General features: G+C 59.2%; 1 protein-coding gene across 1 annotated transcript in view; it reads left to right on the top strand.

The window, feature by feature from the left end:
• Positions 1-6: 6 nt before the first annotated feature.
• The window catches only part of NOP14 (NOP14 nucleolar protein), a 24,926-nt gene continuing 24,501 nt past the window's right edge, over positions 7-431 (top strand). Inside the window, exon 1 of the mRNA XM_009643204.2 lies at positions 7-285. Within this exon, the coding sequence (XP_009641499.1) occupies positions 88-285 (198 nt within the window). The 5' untranslated portion in view covers positions 7-87. The remainder of the gene's footprint in view (positions 286-431) is intronic.

Raw genomic sequence — 431 nt, 5'->3', positions numbered from 1 at the left:
TGCACCTCCAGCCCTGGCCCCCGCGCTCTGAGTGGGTGCTGAGCCTCTCCTTCCCCACACGCATCCACGCAGGCAGCCCGACCGAAAATGGGGAAGGCAGCCAAGTGGAAGCGAAAGGTCTCAGCGCCCTCCACAGCCAAGGGCCCGGTGAAATCAGCTATGGCCATGGTCAAGAGCAACCCCTTTGAGGTGAAGGTCAACAGGCAGAAGTTTAACATCTTGGGGAGGAAGACTAAGAATGATGTGGGGCTACCTGGTGTCTCACGGTCCAAGGCCATCAAGAAGGTAAGAGGCCATCAAAAGTTGGGAGGAAGAGGGCATCTGTAGATGTAACTGTGGTGGAGCGGTGAGAAGCCTGGAGCCACCTCAGGTGGGGTAAGAGACTACCTCGGTTATGCGCAGGAGGAGTGGCTGGGGCCCACGGCCGGCCT

Source organism: Egretta garzetta, unplaced genomic scaffold, assembly GCF_000687185.1.
Source record: "Egretta garzetta isolate BGI_Z169 unplaced genomic scaffold, ASM68718v1 scaffold107, whole genome shotgun sequence".
In the NCBI taxonomy this organism is placed as follows: Eukaryota; Metazoa; Chordata; class Aves; order Pelecaniformes; family Ardeidae; genus Egretta; species Egretta garzetta.
This window is presented reverse-complemented; position numbering and strand designations above follow the sequence as displayed.